Source organism: Scomber japonicus, chromosome 20, assembly GCF_027409825.1.
Source record: "Scomber japonicus isolate fScoJap1 chromosome 20, fScoJap1.pri, whole genome shotgun sequence".
Taxonomy (NCBI): domain Eukaryota; kingdom Metazoa; phylum Chordata; class Actinopteri; order Scombriformes; family Scombridae; genus Scomber; species Scomber japonicus.
This window is the reverse complement of record NC_070597.1, coordinates 11,826,127-11,843,161: the sequence shown is the minus strand read 5'-3', so window position 1 is coordinate 11,843,161 and position 17,035 is coordinate 11,826,127. Positions and strand designations below refer to the sequence as shown.

Sequence of the window (17,035 nt, the reverse complement as noted above, 5' to 3'; positions counted from 1 at the left end):
ACAGTTTTCATCATATGTGTTGCATCTTTCAGTGTCTCTTGATGATGTCTTGGAGATTTTTTTATTTTATTTATTTTTTTGGCTTTGAAGGTCCAAAAAAAAAAAAAAAAAAAAAAAAAGCTGAGAGGAGAGAAGTCGTCTAGAATCCCCAAAAAACGTTAAGTTTCTCATTGTGTGAGCCGGGAACATTTTATGCGCAGTTGCTCAGTGTCCAGTGGACCATGCCGCTCACACCGGGGCAATATGGAGGCTGAGGCCATGGTCCTGCAGGTTGATTTGGTTTCCATGGTAACTAGTGACGGTCATAGGCAGTGGCAGCAGTGGGAGGGGCGGAGCCTCTCGATGCGGCACTATAATAATAAGGGGAACCTGAAAGTTAACAGAAGAACGAACCATTTGAAACAACAACAAATAAAGTTGACCAACTTCTAGCAAAATGTATTATCAGTGTAATGGAATTGGTAGATGGCTGTTTTACACATTATATTATATAGACAAGTACAGACACACTTAATTATGACCTGCTATCTCATAATTACAAGATCATAACATCATCCACATTACCCAAAACTACCAGTGTCTCAAACCACGCAGGAATTAAAAGCAAAGTTTCAGATTATTACAAGATCTTTATCTTATAATTACATGAAAACTGTCTTCCAATTACAATATACTTTTCTCATGAGATTCCAAAGTCATTAATATTAGATAAAGCCTCTTCTCTTTTTTTCTTTTCTTTGGTGAATGCGTTGAGCTTCATGGAAAACTTCTTTTACTCAATATGTTCGAAATGATGATGGTTGCATATTTAAACCCAGGATATTTTTTTTAAACAATAGGTCTCTGATTTCAGCCAGAGGCAGACAAAAGCAAGCATGTGATTTTTAGTCAGAAACTGTTGATTTTGAAATGATTTTGTTGGCAGGTAGCTAATTAAGCAAGCACTAGCTCCATGAGTATTCAGAAAGTGCTATTTCTGAATGACTTTTTTTTACATTTTTTCCCCCAGCCGACTCCTTTTAGAGTGATAATCTTAAATGATATTGATATTGTGTTAAAAAACCAGGTTAAAGATGTTAACAGGCAGTTAGCATCCTAGTTAGTAGATGATCCATGAAGAAGACATTTAAATAAAAGACAAATGTTCTTGTATTGCAAAGCAGTCTTTATAAGTATGATATGAAAAATAAAGATCAGAGTGGTAATTAATTCTAACACAACACTAGTTGGTTATTCTGTTTTAGGCTATGTTTTCATTTGTAACATGACAGGAAAAGCAGTTTTTTAGGATGACTTATAACTAATGTGTGTGGGAAACGTAATGCTATCTTAAGTGGCATTATTAGTTGGAGTTGCTGGAGCATAAACTTCTTGAAACAGAATAAAGAACAACAAGGAGCTGTTAACGTTAGCTTAAACTCTGATAGCATTCAGGACAGATGGTTTTTCTTTTGTTTACATAACCTGTAACTCCACAAAAATAATAGAGGCGATTAATCATGTGCTCCTTAGATTTTGAGAGTAACAAGCATGGACATGTTTTCTTTTTTGGAAAACCTAGAAAATAGAGACTGGTTAATCTCTGTTCAGGGGAGGCACTTAGCTAACGGTCAATGAATCGTTCTCCAGTTTGTCACTCAATACTCACTTAGTAATGCTGGGTTGCTGAATCGCCAGGCTTCATTGTAGGTTGTGTACTGTGGATGACTGTAGGGGTTCCCCGAAAACTCACTCCCTGCAAAACAAAACAACAAATCAATTAGCATTTCAATGCGTCAAACCATTACCCCTTCACATGCAGTCATTTCTCATCATTCAAAACAGGATGCAATTTGAGGGGGAAAATGATAGTCATCGATGTGCGACCAGTCAAGCAAGTAATTTATTTCTTTTTCATTTCACTTAAGTTATGCAACACTGAACAATACAGGATGTGACACTGAAGGCGGCTTTCCCTGTCCCATTTATGGATATCTACCCATTCTTCTTCCTCCAGTATATTCCAAACCGGTCTAATAAATAGCAAGTGGTAATAAACAGTTTCATGCATACATTTTTTGATATACTGCAATAAATCCTGCAGCCTTTCTTGGAGGAATTTTAACGTCTCCAATCTGATCCCCTCCAATCTGAGCTCTGCTGTTTTGGTGCAACAGAATTTCATTGCAAGGGAAGTAACTTGGAGCATGTCAGTGAGCACTGCTGTTGGTTCAACACGTTTCTTTCCTTTATGAGACAATAAAGGCTATTTTATATGAAGCTGGTGAGAAATGGCTTTGCTTTAACAGTGTTTGCGCCTGTCACTAAATCTTAGTGGTTGTGTATAGGATGAATGGGTTGTGACACAAAACCACAAGCCATGGGATTAAGGCCCTCATCTTTTGCTTTGTGCCACATACAAACAAATGGAAAGTAAAAGTATGTTTGACTTGACGCTTTTCCGCCCACATGATTTAACAGTTTTATAAGTCAAAATCCAAAAGCAAATCTTGACTGCACAGCCACTGGGATGCTACCACATCTCCTTTTTGTTTTTACTGGTAGCTGTTAAATCAAACAAATGTAAAGTTTAATAACAGAAGCAGAACTAGAAAACACTCACACTCAAATAGATCCACTGTTTGCTCCATTTAAATAGAAAAATGACGCTAAATGTGCAGTTTTAATACCGGAATGTGTTTTCTGGACCCACATCTGCATTATGTGCCAGATTTTTAAAATTAAAATTGATAATAGAAATGAAAATCTTGCTGCATCTTGTTATTTTAAAGGGTCAGTTCACTAAAATTATATAATATAACTTAATTATTTAAAATTTAATCCACCTCAGTTGTATCTGAGATCTACAAAATCTGTACAAATAAGACGAAATACATTCTTCACAAAAGCACTCGCTCCTTGTTCTATGTTCTATTTTGTGCCAAGTTTTAGTGACATCTGTTCTGAAAACTGGAGGTTTTCTCAATTATTTGCCAACTAACAGACAAAACAAATGGTACAGTAAATATAACCTTCCTGGTCCGAGGTGATAATGAAACCCGTCATCACAGCTCTTTATAATGGGGAAAAGAGAACCAGCCAGAGCCTGTGATGGGTTTTGTGATTGCTAAATGATATGCTAACACAGCACACACTCGACTGGTTTCCCCATCCGTGTGGTTTAATCACATCAAGGCAGAATGCCAGCTGTGTTTTGGTGAAAAAGTGTGTGGCGATGCTGGAGCTTGAACAGCACCAAAAAACGCGTCACCTGCCCTGTTCCTGGCAGTGAAACACAAGCCTGACCTCCTCAGAGAGACAGTGATTTGAATATTTACTGGGCTCCCATGCCTCTGCCTTTTGACCCTTAACTGTTTGCTGTGAACCTGAACTGCAGGTTAAGTAGAGGAGGGGAAAAGGGATATGCTCTGGAGTACAGAGGCTGGGGAGGGCTGGTAGTGCTGTTTATCGACGGACGGTGAGAACGGCAACGCAGGGAGATAATGAGCCAATAAGGCATAGAGGAAAGTAGGAAGGAAGGGAGAGCGACTGTCCTCTCCCTTGCCTCTGATCACTTATTCAGCCTGTCTAATCCAATCATACACACAGAGGTAATATACGGATGTGTGTGCTTTTTTACCCCGCAGGTCAATATTCATCGCTTCTCTGTGTAATTTGGCGCTAAAGTCTCCTCACTCTGCTTCTATAGCTGGGACACGTGTTCGTTTTGAGAGCAAGGCCACCTGTTAAATAGACCCTAATGACAATGTGAAGCAGTGACGTTGTCTCTCACTCACCAGGAACCATTCCAGCGAGCGTGGAGGTCGGATAGCTGCCCTGGCCTGTAGGGGGAACGTGAGGGGGGTATCCAGGTAAGGTTGTGTTGGCCATGTCCCGACCTGGAGAGACAAAACAAGGCAAATACAAAAAACATACGTCATCCGTGCTGCTAGTTTTAAACTTAAAGTTTTTACTTTAATGTTATGGCTTTAAGGATGATATAGCTGAGAGTTAAATCCTGGAGCTGCTGCACAAAAGATGAATAACAGCTATTAAAAAAAATAGTGCAAACTCAGCAGGGTTGTTGTAGCTAATAAATTGTATTAATTATTTTATATCTTGATCTGGAAAATCACAAATAACTTAAATGTAATTTAGTAAAAAGTACAATATTTTCTCCCACAGTGTAGTGCAGTAGAAATATAAAGTAGTACAAAAAGGGAAATACTCAAAATATAATTGTCTTAAAATGCATGTAAATACAATACTTTAAATGTACCTCGTTACTTTTTTTTATTTCAGCTCTTAGTGTTTCATCTTAAAATGCAAATGAGCTCTTGTCGACAACACACCGCATACACAACACCATCACACCACTGTTCACAGTCGACATCATGACTCATCACCACCACCACAAGTCAGTCAGCACGACAACTCGATTAGTTACTCGACCTGCCCGGGCCAAACGTTTCTCAGAATGTGGTGTCATTTAAAGCTGTTACTTAACACCAGGGAGCCTCAGCCTGCCTTTCACAGGTGAATTGAAAACAAGATCACTGCTGCTGCTCGCATAAATATATCTCGTCATAACAGTGCTGAAACTTTCCTAAATACTGTAAGGGCTTTGTAGCTGTTAAGAGTGAGCACGCTGGCCCCTCTGCAGAGCGTCATCATCCTGGCTGCAGATATTCAGCTCTGTAATTGAGAGTGACGGTTGGGTCGTCCTCGCTCGCCATGGGGATGTTTGGACTATGGCATGTAACCCCAATCTGCGCAGGGGCCAGGGTACAAGAGGCCCCTGCTATATTGTAGTTGTGAGGGCCATTTGGACTCAATGGAAAAATCATCTACCGATGGAGCTTTGATGAGGAACTGATGGACAATATGCAACACAACGCCACAAAACATCAGTTGTCCGTGTTGTTGCCATGATACAGAAAATGCAGGAATACAAAGCAACTCCCAACCACCTCGAAACACATTATTATGATCATTTCTCCTGCTCTTAAGGAATCTACTTCCTGGTGGGTTCTTGTTTTATTGGTTGTGGTACTTTTTTCAGTGTAGAACTGTGTGCAGGTTTACTTTTTTCATCTTATATGACATAAAATGCACCTAGTTGCAAAAATAACTATTTTAAACTGTTCAGAAAGCTTTTTTCCCCTCTATTTTTATTGTTTGGCAGACTGCATCACACACAGTTTTCAGTTTGAAGTGTTTGTGACACCTCCAATTGAATCTAACTCTAAAACACTACAACATTATTGCTACAATTTACCATCCCTCCAAAGTGCAAAACACATCTTACCAAATATCGAAAACCATGCTGCCAATTAGCATTGTTAACAAGAGCATAAACCACAAGCAAATTTAGATATTGATGTAAAAAATCCAATTCATGCATGAAGAATATCAGGAGAAACTTCTATGTTTAATTGAGGGTGAATGAATAAGCCCTCTGGCTATTGAAGTACATGATCCTAAAGACCTGGGGAGTAAAACGGCAGGTGGAAAGGCAGGGTGGCAGGCCTGGAGGTGCATAAGACCCAGACCAGGAGGAGGAGGAAGTGGGGGTGAAAGGAGTGATGGGAGTCTCTTATGGCTCTTTCTTAATGTATGGGGATGATAGATGGAGGAGAGACACATAAAGAGGCAAAATGAGAGACACAGTAGCATGTGGTTTGTTATACTATATATGCATCATACATAGATTTTATACAGTCACAGACACAAAGGAAAAATCCAGCCAATAAGATATTTCAGATTGTGTGACTACACTGATGTTTGACGTAAAATCATCTACACACATGCAAAAATACTGAAATTTGATTAGAGCATCAGGATTTTTTTAAAAATATACTTTTACTTCTATACGGACACATTTCAACAATACTGTACTTTTTACTCCATTAAATGTATCCTATACATAAAATTACATTGTAGATTAAGTTTCACATACACAAAATTAGATATTCTAATAAAATATGGTGCACATTTATAGAAGAAGAATGAAATTAGCTCCACCCTGACCTGCTAAACCATCAAAGTGTAGATTACAGGTTAAAGCATCAGTCATAATAATGCTCTGAAAGGGGTAATTCTGCATAAAGAGTTTCTGCAGTTTTATTTGCAATAAGGAGTTGTAATGAAAATTTTTACATTGCAGTATTATTACTAATGCAACTTTTTGGTCTGAAAACCTCTTCCACCAATGGATATTTCATCCAAAATATTTTATTTTTAATGTGCAATTTTCACTTCACCATCAGAAAAAGTGTCCATATCTTAGTCCAGCTCAGATGAGATTTTGTTCAACGTCACAAAGTAAACTCTAAAGCTGTAAAATATTACATTAATTACATTTGTGGTCATGAACTGTATGAAAGAGAAATGATTCGGTCTTATGTTGTAATGACCGACTGTTTTCTATTATTAGCAAGCCTCAGCGCTGGTGGCTGTATTGTATGAGACCTGGTGAGATGTGTCTTTTGGTTAAAGTGCTGTGAGTCGAGGAGCTGCAGAGTTAAAGAGCTTTACAGAGAAGAGTGAGGTCATGTCGGACCTTTCATTTATAATAAGAATTAGTTAGCCACAAGCCAGTGCACATAAGTCAAAGGAAGCCGTGGGAGTACTGTAGGTGGGGGGTCCAGCAGGGGTGAGGCCATTGTGTGTCTGTGTGTGTGTGTGTGAAGACATTGGTGACTATTGTCTAACTGTCTCAGCAAACACTGACCCAATCTTTTCTTCATTATAATGGCAGCAGCTACAGCAGTTGCGCAATTTTAATAAAAGTAAATACTGTTATCTCTTCATTAACCCGGTTCAAACAGATTAAATAAATCATGAACATTTTATTGCTTTTACTGAACATGTGGTTTCTTGCCAGGAATGCTATTTTGACCAAAGAAGTTTTTACGTTAACTGGAGGTGAACAAATCACATTTTCCCTCTACTTTTACACCGTAAATACAGATTCTGATTCAGATTTTTTTCCGTCTTTCATTCAAAATCGGATTATCCCACTGATCAATCTAGAGGCTATAACTACACATGACTTCTTAAATATAAGTTTACGCTCTCCTATACCAGATTCCATGAAGAATTGTACACATTTTAATTATGCTTCTCTAAAAGTTTCACACATTTGCATCTTTGCATTGGGTCGTTCACTTGTAGACAATACCTAATCAATATTAGCCCTGATGCTGATCCAGTGTATTGGATCAAAGTGTCAATATAGTCCACTCAACTTAACCTTCATTGGAGGCTTCAATCCTCATTCTAACCTTGAATAGCATCAATAAAACACCCATTTTGGTCATTTTGAACATTATTTGAGAATAAAAATCTGTATACCATAATTTCCCGACTATAAGCCGCTACTTTGTTCCCACGCTTTGAACCTTGCAGCTTTAATTTTTTATGGATCGTCTAAATATCACGTGATCACTGAAATACCATGTGGTCGCACGATATTTCGACAATGTTTACAGTTTTAGCAGTAGCAGCAGAGTAAAAGCCATCAGGTAAGTGTTTATTTTAATAAACTCCTGGTGTACTTACAAACTTTCCAATGAATTGATTTATGAGTAAAGAGCTTATTTGTACTATTGTAGAAGTTTGATAACAATCCAGGCATTATTAGTGGGATCATTTACCAGATACACTGGTAAAGTTCCTTTGTTTCAATGTAGGCACCTGCGGCTTATAGACATGTGCGGCGTACTTATGTTCAAAATAAATATTCTTTAAAAATTCAGTGGGTGTGGCTTGTATTTAGGTGTGCTTAATAGTCCGGAAATGACGGTATATTTTAGTAAAAAGCACAACAAAAGCAAAAGGTTGGATACGTTTAGTTAAAGGTTATTATTACCCATTACCCACTAAGAAATCAGTTGATAAATAAATACAAGCATCAGTCTGAGTGTTCGGCATTGACTTCAGTCTTTTTTTAATAACATGTTGACTGTGATAACAATAATCGCAGCCTGTGTTGGATCCTGTTTTCGTATATTCCAGGATGCAGTTGGCAGTGACTGCCAGCAGCTCTGTGACTGTTGCTTTATGTCCCCTTTAAAGCCCTCTTTCAGAGAGGCGCTGGTTGGGAGAACTCTCTGTACAGCAATGATAGCCTCATTAGCTGCTTCCTAGCCTTTGTTGTTTTTACAACAGAGATGTGTGTCCAGATTCTCATTAAAAGATGGGCTTCTTTATATTGTCTGCTCCCTCTGACAGTCCCCTTAGATTGAACGCCAGCAAATCAAGCTATTTATTTTCCTCTGCCCTCTTTTTCTTTCTCTGTGAAAATCAATTCAAAGATTTTTTGGTTTGCTGTTACAAAAGCCTGTTGATTTCTGTCTTCATTTGAGAACAGTCGCCGCTGAGCTGAAAATACAGAATTTCCTGCGCCTTAAATGTCGTATTTATACAGGCAAGATTGTTTCAGACTTGTGTTTTTGTAAGGATTTGACCAAAAGTACAAACTTATGAATGAGAGCAAAGTATTCAAGTGACTCACTGTTGCTTCTTTTCTTGATTTGAACCATTCAAAGTAACTAAGGCATACAATTCAAACCCATTTTTCCACTAAAAATAACTTCAATCAGCGCTTAATTACACTGTGAGAAGACAAAGATTCATGGGTTTTTATCTCACTTCACAACAACGTGACAAGAAACATAACGCTCAGCTTTTGAATTAACATTAAGTCAGTTTCTTAAAGCAAACAGAAAACCAGGGTGACCTTCTCTTTATTTGGCACAGGAACAAAGTCATTTGTGGCTGACTCTTTTGCTTGCAAGAGTATTAAATTTAGCATGACAGGGACACCTTCATGTTTGCTACAACAACAACCAAAAATCTTTGACCTCCATTTTCTAGGCTATATGCAGAATGGGGCAATTTATCACAAGCCAAAAAATCTCAGCACCCTAATTAATTACAACTAAGTAAAGAATGTTTGGAGAGCCAAATTGCTTTAATTCCCCAAACACCGGCTGAAAGTCATTCATTATCAAATGTGTGCTCAAAGGTTAGTTTGCTTTTGTGAAGACGAAATAAGCATTAATTTCGGAGCCTGCATTTCCCCCTGTGGGACGACAGGCGAGCGGTTTGTCACGAGGCCACACCACTGACGGCAGGTTCGCTGTCTGATCGTTGCTCGCTGCTCACAGCACAACGGCAGGTCTTGATACTTTCTGTGTAGTTCACCCTGAGAGCACTCACTCCATCACCTTAATTGAATGTTAAGTGTGGATACTTGTATACTCAACCTTTTTGTTTAGAAGAATAACATGAAGGGATAGAGGAGTGTACACATGCAGCTGCTTGAGGAGGAGAAGTGTCATTGACACAGGGGCTTTAAGCCCTTGGAGGCCTCCATTAACAGGCCCAGCAGGGAATATGTTTAAAGAGTCTTCAGTATGCACTGAGTGGAGATGTGTAAAACTCCCACTGAATGCTCAAGGGAATTGGCTCAGTGCTCTGGATGGCTCTTAAGTCTGAAGCATCATCAAGAAAACAGGTGGGCTTCGACTAATTTCAGGAAATACAGAAACTCTTCATAGAAATGGTGGACAATTGGCTGTATCAAGGCCATCTCTCCATTTATTTCTCAAAATACACAAAAAGTTCTCAGCTCCTCCTTCTGCTATTCATAAATTCACCCAAGGCTCACACTATTTGAATTTTAAGCAGTTCGAATGAACAAGAATAAGAAGCACTTGAGATGAAATCCATCTCTCGAAGGGAATTCATCAAAGAAATTACTTCCCATATCAACAATAGAAATTACCTCACAATATGTAATTGTCCTATCCACATATTCATGGAACCCTTTGGTGTTTTTATGGGGTAAGAGGGACTATTTAGCAGGTAATACAGCATTAATGTGGAGGAGAGGGAGAGAGAAAAAAAGCTGTTTTAATGGAAGTGGCTTCTTGCCTCTGAATTTCGATGATGTGCACAATGCCCTTAAATCCCTTTCTTATTTGAGCCTGCTTTGCAGGTACTTTTGAGCCTTAATAGGATAAGCAGAGGACACAAAAGATTTCTATCTCTCAAGTCTTTCAGTTCACTGAGAATCCCAATCTCTGGCAATGAGCACTTCATGAATCATTCATTTATAATAGATTATGCAAATTCAAAGGCATAAAATCAACAAGATCAATAACTGCAGGCGTTTTAATTGGTGTTCGAAAACATTTTAAGGATGAACATAATCTCCAGTTCTTTCCCCCGTAAAGGCACAATTAATTTGAAATTGGATCTCGGCCTAAATACTGCAGATAATTTACTACTTTTTGCATGGCTTAAAATTCCTCTGGTAGGCTTATCGCTGGCAAGTAAACTGTAATACTCAGCCATTAGAGAGACCACACACCTGAATATCACCTATTATCCACACAGGCGCTGAGGGAAAACCAAGCAGAGGAGCCACTAACCAAATACTAATTACCAAGTGGAAGTCAGAGTGATATTTGTTCATTAGTTTGACCTCTGTATGCTTTATTTCTCTGCCTCCAATGAGATCCACCAAAAGAAAAGACATGACATAAACTTATTTACTAATACAAAAGCAAGTAATGTACTTTTTTCATATGCAAACACACACAGATGCACACACACTGATACACGTACAATCCCATCTTTCCTCTACATGTGTCTTTGCCACTGTAAGAAGACCCTTACTGTAGAGAAAATATCAAAAGGGCAAACAAAGCTGCCTGTAGAAGCAGGCCTGTTTTCAGAGGGCCATCAATGCACAAAGGGCAAACACACACCTTTCTTCTCAGGAGGCCTCCTCTTACAGGGAAATCTACCTCCCACATATTAATGAGAAAAGGGCCCTTTCTTTTCTCATAAGACTGCTTGGCTATCATTTGAGAAGGGGGGTCGGTGCAATTTTCAATCACCCTGTCCTCCCCCACGCAGAACTCGTTGCCTTTGATGGCTGCTGCATAATTATATGAATTTTAATAAAAGATCTGTATATTAATCTTAGGCCCCCGACAGTCATCGTAAACTTTCAGTAAACTTAACCTTCTTCTTGGTAATAACACGGCAACAACGCAACAATATTTCAATTAGCCAGGCAGTCATTAACTGTGACAAGGAGAGGAGACAACGAGGGGGGAGAAGGAGAGAGACAGCAGGGTGAAATAAATGATCATGGTGTTAAAGTTAGGCGGCAGAAATGCCAGAGCGTATTTACCGAGGCACATTACTCGTGCTTTGAGACACACAAACTGTCTCCCGGCGTACAAATCACAGGACCAACACAGCAGCAGCAGGCAGCCAACAAGCAGTCAGTCCTGCATGGTGGCCTTTTTTTCTTTCTTTCTTTCTTTTTTTTTTTTTTGCGAGACCTTGCTCTGATACACAGTCATAGTTCTGATCTACTGACACCCAAAGGTCCTTGCCCAGCAGTGACTGAACAGTCACCCCCTCCCAATCTCGCTTATCGCCCTGCTTGCTCAGCGAAAAACCAGACTGAGGACAGCTGCTAAGCTTTTATCGCATCATCGTTACCACCTTTTCAGCTCAGAGTGAAATGGTATTAAAAAAGTCTTCACACTTAACTTTTTGGTTTGCTTTTATTTCTCATTGTTTGTCAATTGCACAAGCATGCTTTGCATTATTTTTCTTTTACATTGTACAAAAAACCCTCAGCTGAAGCTGTGGCCTGGCAGTGTAAAGGCGTACTGTATGGCACTTGATCTTACCTACAGGGTAGCTTTGCGACACGCTGGGGCCCAGGTCTGGGTTGGCGCTGGGCTTGACTTCGTCCAGGCTGGAATTCAGGGCAGGAAGCGAGTACTCATTAGCCTGGGAAAAGGACAGTTGAGTCATTACACAACCAAACAATACCTAGATGGAAATCCTCCCTTCTCCTCCTCCATTAAGCGCTCCACACAGGCCTACGCAAGTATAAATTTGTATGAGAGCATTGTGTGTGTGTGTGTGTGTGTGTGTGTGTGTTTGTGTGTGTGTGTGTGTGTGTGTGTGTGCATATGTGTGTGCATATATGTGTGTGTGTGTGTGTGCGTATATATATGTGTGTGTGTGTGTGTGACTGTTCAAGCATATCATGAATGTATTTTGGTATTGTCTGAAAGGAAGTGGGATTTTGAGATGAGTGAAAAAGCCAAGGCGTCAGCTGGCCCTTTGTGCTTGACTGCAGTCCTACCCCTGACCAGCCAAGGGAGAAAGCAGTTCTGCTTTGTTACAGGCACACCATGTGGCCCTGTTTGAGAGACACCATTCACCTTTTAAATTTTTTTTTTTTTTTTTTTTTAGCTTTCTTTCTTTTTTTGCTTTTAATTTGGAGTTTACACCACCTTTTAAGTTTCATTGCCTCTTATCTCTGAATAGAATCACTTGTACAACTTGCACTTTTTGTTACAGTTTAGCAGAAATCACACAAACCCCCCCAAATATTGGGGTGGTATGAAGCCATGCAGATCATTTAGGTTTGGTGCACCCAGGTTTTGCAAAATTTACATCTCAACTCCAGATTAATATAATTTGTGAAACTGTGCTGCTTTAATTTCTCCAAGAACATATGACCGTGTAGTGAAAACGTTTGATGTTTTCAGAGCTCTAACCCCAAATAAAATACAGTACAAATAGACTGAAATCAGTAAATATCGTTTGAAAAAAAAATTAAATAGGATTATTGATTTGGTAGTACTCTGTGTTACAAACATGTTTCAGTTGGAGCCAAAAAAGTACTGAAGTGTAAAAAAAAAAAAAGCCTTATTTAACAGCAAAATCTCTGTCCAAAGATAAAGTCCTGGATCACAGAGAAGTCTGGATTATAAGGATTAACTGGGACTTTGTTTCTGACAGGATGTGTTCCTGTTTAATTCTTTAAAACAAATATTTTCAGATTTTGGCACCACAAATTAAACTGGGGTAACTGCTCAAATCTTAGAAGCAGATACGTAGAAATGTCAGCACATAAAACCAAGTATGTCTCTATATGTATTTGGGTGAACTGACCCTTTAATAATAATATATATTTTTAAACTAAACACATTTTATTCAGTTTAAAAATAATCTCTTCCTAGTCTCTTTCTTCATCATATTTTCATTTTGTAAATCCGCTAAAGACACTCATGGCAGATGTTAGCAGATTTTTTTTAATGAGATGAGACTTCCGGAGTCTGAGTGTTGACAATGTTTGTCCAAAGCCCAGTGTGAGCCTGAGTGGCTCAGTGGGCTGCGCTCCCACAGGGGGACGCCTGTGACCCCACTCTTGTCTGCCACTATCACCGATAAACTCTAATTGTCTGCTACAACTGTTCACTGGCACAATGTCGGATGTTTTCCTCTATTCTCAGAGGCTTCAGACGCCAAACAGACGTTTTATCATGCAGATAAAGGGCAGGAGGGGGAAAACTGAAAAGATAGGTCTGAAAAGGATGACCAAATGGCTAGCAGAAGTGTGGGAGGGGTGAATCCATTGAGTTTTGCATCTCCAGAATGGGTTTTTAATGCCTCGCTACAGAACCCAGACACTGGCTAATAGGGCCACATTTTCCAGAGGAAAAAAAAAACGTGAGGCGCCCATGAAAGGGAAAGTGCTCTGATTAATATTGCATTAAATTAAAGCTGATTTTTCTGGACTGCTCCTGGCCTTCTTTTTTTTCTCTTCCCTTCTCACCCCCTTTTTTAGTCTAACCCCTTTCCCTCTGCCTTTTAATACTCTCCCTGACGCTCTTTGTGATTGCAAGTCATTTCCAATTCGTTTTGGTATTGATCTTCCAGTAGAAATCAGTTTTGTAATTAGCTGCAAATTAGGCCCTCTTCTAGAGGTGAAGCCTGTCCCACTGATTTATCACCTGCGTAATTCGCCCCGATTGGAGAGAAATTAAAATGAACTCAATTAGGCGACTGCTTTTGCTTTATGGGTCCGCTTGTAGTTTTGTGGGAGAAATTAATAGTCTCTTGTTGTTTAATAGTATAATGAAAGTAAATAAAGGTTATCCATTGTAATAAGCCCAGAGCTTTTAATAAGCAGTGGTTTCTGGCTGTCGTTTGGCGTGGGGGTGGCTGTTCCCCAAATGCCTCTTAATTTTTGAAATGAGGATGGATGGCATGTGTGGTTTTAATATCATAAAGACTTGCAGCAGGAATATATGGAGGCTGTTTGCCATGTTTCATACATCCATCTCATGAATATATATGTTACAATAAAGGCAGCTTTCAAGACTGCTTCATTCATTTAACATCAGAATATGACACAAAGCTGGAAAATAAACAACAAAAGCAAGTAGCAGCAGTTGAATAACACAGGAAAAATAAAGAAAAATCTTGGTATTGATTAATTTAATGTTGCCTTACTGTTATTCTCAATTATATGGGATACAAGGAATGTGTTTTTCATCACAAAATCAATAATGTGTGGGAGTTTTCCTGGTGATCCTTCCAGCATTATACATGCTGGCTTGTAATCCAGTGACCAGCCATCTCAGATGTTTGTTTAATTAGCTTTCTTCTCTGGATATGATATAGGGGACATTTGTGATGAAGGTGTTTTTGTGTGTGTTTGATTCAGGATTGCATGCACAACTTGGATGTATGTGGAAAAAAAAGAAAACAGAGGTGTGGTGAGTTGCAGTGGTACTAACCTGTTCGGGTTTGATATGCTCCGATGTAGGGAAGACGTCAGGGTACGAGGGGCGTTCAAAGACCCGGTCCAACGCTTCCAGCTGCTGCTGGGTAAAGGCATCTGCCCTCAGGTGTTTCCGTAAACTCTCCACACTACCCTGAGAATCACTGTTTGGGCCAGAACCATCTGAACCATCTATAAGAAGAAAGAGCAACAATCGAGACACTGACCCCGAGAAGCTGGCCTTTACTTCAAGCTATGCACTTTATATTCTCCTCATGTTTTTTTCTGTACCACCTCTGTGGGGGATCTGAGGAGGGCAGAAAGGGATGGAGCGCAGGTTTTTACTGCACAACTTAATGACTGTGGTGAGCCACTGGCTACATCACATTGACATTTCCCCACACAGTATTAACACCATCATGATCTGAAAGCCCTCTGGTAATTGATGGATTACCATCACTTGCAAATATATACATGTTGTGGCAAGCATGTGTAGTAATGAAAGCAGCAGCTAGCCCATTATAGTGCCTTTTCATTCCAGACAGAGTTTTCTTTGCCCTCCCCTTTCCTCCCCAAAACCTTACTGGTGATTGCTGAAATCAAGAGCAGCTTCTTCTTCTGTTTTTTTTTTTTTTTTTTTTTAAAGCACAATTTCCCTTTCACTATTCAATACTGCTTTCATTCTCTGCAAGTGTGTGGTTCCATTTGGAAACAGCAGCGCAGGACAAGAGGCTGAATAAAATTGTACAGTCTAGTTCAATCATCCTGCTCTCCAAACACAGAAAATTTCTCCTGACTCCTGACCTGATTACCCGACTGTTGGGAGAAGGATGCCTTAGCTTTTCCTGTTGTCACTTGTGTGCGACGCTATAAAGCCTTTACAGACCACTCTACCATTCCTTCCCTTTCTACCCCATCCTATCCCCGGCCCGTCTCGGACACCCCCACCTCTCCTGGCTGCAGTGGTTGCATCTGTAGGTCTCCTCCCTGGATCCCAGAAAGCTTCAGCTCCCTTACAAATCTGTCATTCTAAATTTGCGGCAGATTATGTTCTCCCCTCAGCGGGAGAGTGGTGATATATGATATGCAAGGCCCCTATTGATTGCCTGATCTGGTGGCAAGAGGGAGCTGAAATGAACTTGAAATGAACATCATGCCTCAACTCATTGTGCGTATAATACTCTACTTAATCCCACATTTTTCTCTGCCATGGAATTCAATTGATCAATCATGTCTGTGTGATAGTACCATTTGGGAGGGTTATTGCCATTCTATTCTGCTGCTTGACCTTTTTTCACAGGCTGAGGCCAGAGGATGAACCCAACTCCTGCACAAGGAGCCGAAAGGAGCTATAAAAGAGAGCGTGGGTGGGTGTGTGTCCGAGCATGGGTGAGTGTGTAACCACAAATTGTCTTGACAGCCAAAAAAATGTTGTGTAATAAATCAGTTTTACTATCTATTCTATGTTGACTGAAAAAAAATGTGCATACAGAAATATTTACCCAACAGAGTATCATCTCTGCTGTGTGACTTTACCTCTTAAACATTTGATTTTTACCTTAAAATGTTCCTAGAGTTTCTTTAAATTTAGAAAGAAAGCACTTTCCACACTGCAAAACATTATGTTAGTGTCATGTGAACACCATTAATCTACTGATTTTGTGATTTCTTTGCTCAGAACGATTGAAAGATTAACATGCTCACAGGCATGGTGAGAAAATGCTACTACCTCCATAACACCCTTTCATAATCCATTAGATTATGTCCAACATTTGTTGTCATTATACCTCAAAGAGAGCAGAGATATGAGGTCATCCAATCAAACCAAAAATGTCATGTTTTTAGCTGCACCATCATCAAATAAAAAACATAACTTTTGGGTGCAGCAGAATTTAAAGGGATAGTTTAAAATTTTGGGAAATGAGCCTTTTATGATTTCTTCAGACAAAGCACAAAACAAATTTTCACCTCATCGTCCTCGACATTCACGCTTGTTTGACAACAGACTGTGTCTGTACCATGAAAACAATGCCAATTGAAATTCAATTATGATCCTTTGTTATGTTGGACACGCAAATATGACCCGAAGAAGTAACACAGTTCAGATGACATTTGTTTAAGGTGACAAATGTCCATATTCAGAGGTAGTGGTTTGGGTGGATGATTAGATTAATAAATGTCACAAAGTGGATTTAGGTGCATGAGACTGTTGTTTGCTTCACGTTTCCAACTGTGAGTGGTTGTAAGGGTTATAAGTGACAGGTTGCTCCAGTCTTTGTAGTTTTGCCTCTTGTCTCTGCACCTTACAAATCACATTCATAAAGGCCCGGGATACAAGCAATGTTTTGTTTAAGAACTTTTTTCAACTTGTGTTTAATTTGGACAAAAAAATAACCTCCAGTTGGGGTTTTGTGGTCATCTGTTTCCCCCTGCTTCCAG

At 39.5% G+C, this 17,035-nt stretch overlaps 1 protein-coding gene across 9 annotated transcripts in view; it reads right to left on the bottom strand.

The window, feature by feature from the left end:
* Positions 1–228: 228 nt before the first annotated feature.
* Positions 229–17,035, bottom strand: part of pax2b (paired box 2b) — a 29,469-nt gene continuing 12,662 nt past the window's right edge. For 3 of the 9 annotated variants that reach the window (XM_053340887.1, XM_053340885.1, XM_053340888.1), the window contains 5 exons: positions 14,613–14,788; positions 11,703–11,805; positions 3,777–3,878; positions 1,649–1,735; positions 229–350 (listed from right to left, as the gene is read on the bottom strand). In XM_053340887.1, coding sequence (XP_053196862.1) covers positions 229–350; positions 1,649–1,735; positions 3,777–3,878; positions 11,703–11,805; positions 14,613–14,788 — 590 coding nt within the window. Of the gene's footprint in view, positions 370–1,648; positions 1,736–3,776; positions 3,879–11,702; positions 11,806–12,981; positions 12,983–14,612; positions 14,789–15,508; positions 15,545–17,035 lie in introns of all 9 variants that reach the window. The other 6 variants (XM_053340893.1, XM_053340890.1, XM_053340891.1 and 3 more) reach the window with 3 other exon arrangements.